Source organism: Crassostrea angulata, chromosome 7 (genome assembly GCF_025612915.1).
Source record: "Crassostrea angulata isolate pt1a10 chromosome 7, ASM2561291v2, whole genome shotgun sequence".
Lineage (NCBI taxonomy): Eukaryota > Metazoa > Mollusca > Bivalvia > Ostreida > Ostreidae > Magallana > Magallana angulata.
In genome coordinates this window covers 2,535,516-2,538,985 of record NC_069117.1, presented here as the reverse complement: position 1 = coordinate 2,538,985, position 3,470 = coordinate 2,535,516, and the positions used below count along the sequence as shown (strand labels likewise).

Here is a 3,470-nt window from a genome sequence, read left to right as displayed (position 1 = left end):
GTCCTTTATATTTGACACCCAGTTTGATACATTTTTCAATTTTTGTTAGCTTTAAACTTTTCTGAATTTTTTACAGAGCGTGACCTTATGGTAGAATTTCAACTATGTAATAATTTAAACCAAAACTGAAAAATCCGAAAATAGTGTACAGTCTTCCACGGCAACCTGCAGGTTTCAAAATACACTATAGACGTATTTGTATTTTTTCTAACCCACAAAACATTTTTTATGAATCTTAATGTATTTTCTCAATGTCACACGCACTGTTGTTCCCCCAAACTTCACACCCGTAATTCAAAATGCTACTTACGTATGTCAAAGAGAGAGAGCATAGTTTTAACATTTAAATTAAACTGACTAACATTTGATCTTAAACAGAACCTTGCTTTTTTGCCTGGACAGGCTAAATGTTTTTGTGTTACATTAAAATTTCCATTATAGTTCAACAAAACACCAAGATACATAAATTTATCTACAACTTCTATTAGTTTAGTATGTCCATGTATATGTCATTTTTCGTTTTCATGGATTTTACCTCCATTTTTTAATACGACAATTTTAGTTTTATCTGAATTAATGGCCAAGTCCCATTTTGAAGCCTAATCAGTTAACGTATTTAACATTAATTGAAATTTACAGATTCGGCAAAACACACGATGTCATCAGCATACATTAACGTAAAAAGATTTAAATCTTGTACCTGCAAAGGGACATTACCATTCTTAATGAACTCCATTTCTAGATCATTGATATAAAATGAGAAAAGAATGGGGGGTCGAGACCTCCCCTTGAAGAAGACCAAGTTTTTTTTAAAACGTTAGATAACGCTCACGGTGTATTAAAACTGGATTTCATATTATTATGGGGGATGTGCGACCTTCTTTTACATCTGAGGATAAGAATGTAAACATTTCTTGAAATGGCTTGTGTCTGCCCGAAACTGACCAAAATTTTTGCCAAAAGATATAAAAGCACTGAATTTGAGATTCTACATGTTGTTTTGTATGCAAATTATGCATACATGAACAGAACAATGAATGTTTAATCAATTAAAACAGCTGTTGAATTGTGTAGCTACAGACTTATTTTGAATATTTAAAAATCCGAAAGAAGGGGGTTCATTGGTGTCCTCTCCGCAACCATTTTACGAGTTTTAGTCCATGATCGTCATGATTGAGCGAGAGTACTCATTGACATCCCTAATTAATGCTAATTAATTCCAACCAGATACACGCCACACACACTATATACCTTGACTTATTTATGTGTATGAATATGTATATTCAGATAGTTAAATCATACAAATAAAACATTTTCTTTTCCGTAAGCATGTAATTTTTTTTATTTACTTACTTTTTATCATTTTTTTATTAGCAGAGTTGCGTTATAAGCGACAGTTTATATGTGATAACAACCAATATTGTTGAAATAGTTTCTACATTCATGATTTGTACGTACTATTCAGAGGAAATAATTGAAAATCATAATTTCAAAAGTCAACACATTTCAACACAAAACGTTATCATTTTTTATTCATCGGTACTCTTCTTTATATCATATCCTCCTTTTCCTTCAGTTGTGGTAGGTGTAGTCATAGTTGTGGTCGAAGTAGTCGGTATCGAGGTGGTCGGTGTAGTCATAGTCGTAGTCGAGGTGGTCGGTATCGTGGTGCTCGGTGTAGGTGGACGTGTTTTCATTTTGTCAACCATAATCCAGGAACTTCCGACCAATGATGGAATCAGTATCACGACCAGAACGATTAGGACAACTAAATTGGAACGTTGGGTATTAAAAAGTTGTGTAACAAATAATTTTATGGTTAACCTAAGTTTACTCATTAATATTATTATACTTTCATCTTAAATACAGAAATCTGATTGGTTTTGACGCAGTTGGTAGTCCGTTCTAATACCCTTAGCGTTAGCAACAAGCTTGGCAACGGGTAACACAACGAATTGTTACATGCGTAAATTATGCGCGTACTGTTCGCCGTAGAATTCACTTCATATCTATATAAAAGCAGTAAAATTTTCTTTAAAATTAAGACATTCAGTATAATAAAATAAATAGTGCCTGTTTGGGAGGGTACAATGTAACTGTTGAACTTGACACCCTTTGAAAAACATTGCCAACCTCCGCTTTGCGTCGGTTGAAAATGGTTCTCTCGGGGTGTTAATTTCAACAGTTACTCTCCCAAATAGGCACTATTTATATAATGCTATATTATCAGAAGGTAATAAATTTTTCATAAAATCTTTCTCATATATATATATATATATATATATATATATATATATATATATATATATATATATATATATATCTGTATATATGAGACAATTTACATATTTATTAGTCCGGTTTTGGTATATTTGGTATTTTTAATATGCAGTTAAGGAATCCATAAACTGATGAGAATACAATTGTTACCCTTGCAATGTGGGTTTTTACCGTAATCAGTGGGTAATTTTAGATACAACTGTCATCATAAAATATTTGAGACACTCAAACAACTTAATTTAGATGATTTTAGATAACGAAAATGAAAAGTGCAGACTTGAAATAGTATATTAGAATTGCAATTCTTACTTGGTATAATCCAAATAGAGACGGGACTCCTTGGGTATTGGGAGTAGACACCCTGTCCGTAGGTCTGCTGGTACACTGACTGAGAGTTGACGACTGTCCCGAACACGAGAACGGCGACCACGAATAGAGCGACGTTGGAAGATGTCATTATGTTTAGTTTTTTAAAATATCAAAATCCTGAAAGCGACCTGTTAATAAAATTTGGGATTTGAAAATGTATTTGCTTTAAAAATGCAACACAGCTTTTTCGAATGTTTTCGGTTAAAGATTCATGTTAAATTCAATTAATAATATATGGCTTTGTTTTTTTTTTGGATTTTTTTATTACAATCAGTATCCTTTTCTGCATGTAGCAATACATTATGCAACTACATCCTTCATTTAAATGATTTATATTATGTCCGTCCTGTGATATATTCTCTAAGATAAATAAAAAATAAAGTTAGAGTATATTTCACTCTGTATTGAGCAAAAAATCCTGTTCTGTTAGATGCATAGAATAGCTGTGCTGTATTTTTTGGACAGATTAAGTCTAAACTCTTAAAGTATGACAAACTAATGTATAAACTCACCTCCGAATTATTCCAACTGATTCATATCAGATGTAGGGACGTTTATAGACTAATGGGCTGAGACGGGTATAACGTTTATTCGTCGGAACGGTCTCCAATCAAAATAATTTTTCTTAAGCAGAAGATGAATACATGTTCTGGCGAATTAACTTACAATCATCTATCATCTATGCACTTTCTTTATAACCGAAAATACCTTGGGGATAGTTTAATGTATGCTTTCTCAACAGTCGGTACATCAGCGCTATACAGCTAAGTGACTGATTGCGGTATATACGCTTTCCAAGAATTATCAGAGTTCGATGTAAC

The 3,470-nt window shown here is 32.6% G+C and overlaps 1 protein-coding gene across 1 annotated transcript; it reads right to left on the bottom strand.

Moving 5' to 3' along the window:
- Positions 1 to 1,529: 1,529 nt before the first annotated feature.
- LOC128155665 (protein CLEC16A homolog) lies at positions 1,530 to 2,771 on the bottom strand. The gene is made up of 2 exons (XM_052817481.1): positions 2,590 to 2,771; positions 1,530 to 1,768 (listed from the first exon to the last, which is right to left on the bottom strand). The coding sequence occupies exons 1-2, from the start codon at positions 2,735 to 2,737 to the stop codon at positions 1,530 to 1,532; spliced, it is 387 nt and encodes a 128-aa protein (XP_052673441.1). The 5' UTR covers positions 2,738 to 2,771.
- Positions 2,772 to 3,470: the final 699 nt, after the last annotated feature.

Bases quoted from the DNA above. Each gene is read 5' to 3' on its own strand.
- LOC128155665 (XM_052817481.1), bottom strand. From the start codon at position 2,737: ATGACATCTTCCAACGTCGCTCTATTCGTGGTCGCCGTTCTCGTGTTC. The intron at 1,769-2,589 runs GTAAGAATTGCA...GTTCCAATTTAG, and splicing joins CTCTATTTGGATTATACCAA to TTGTCCTAATCGTTCTGGTC.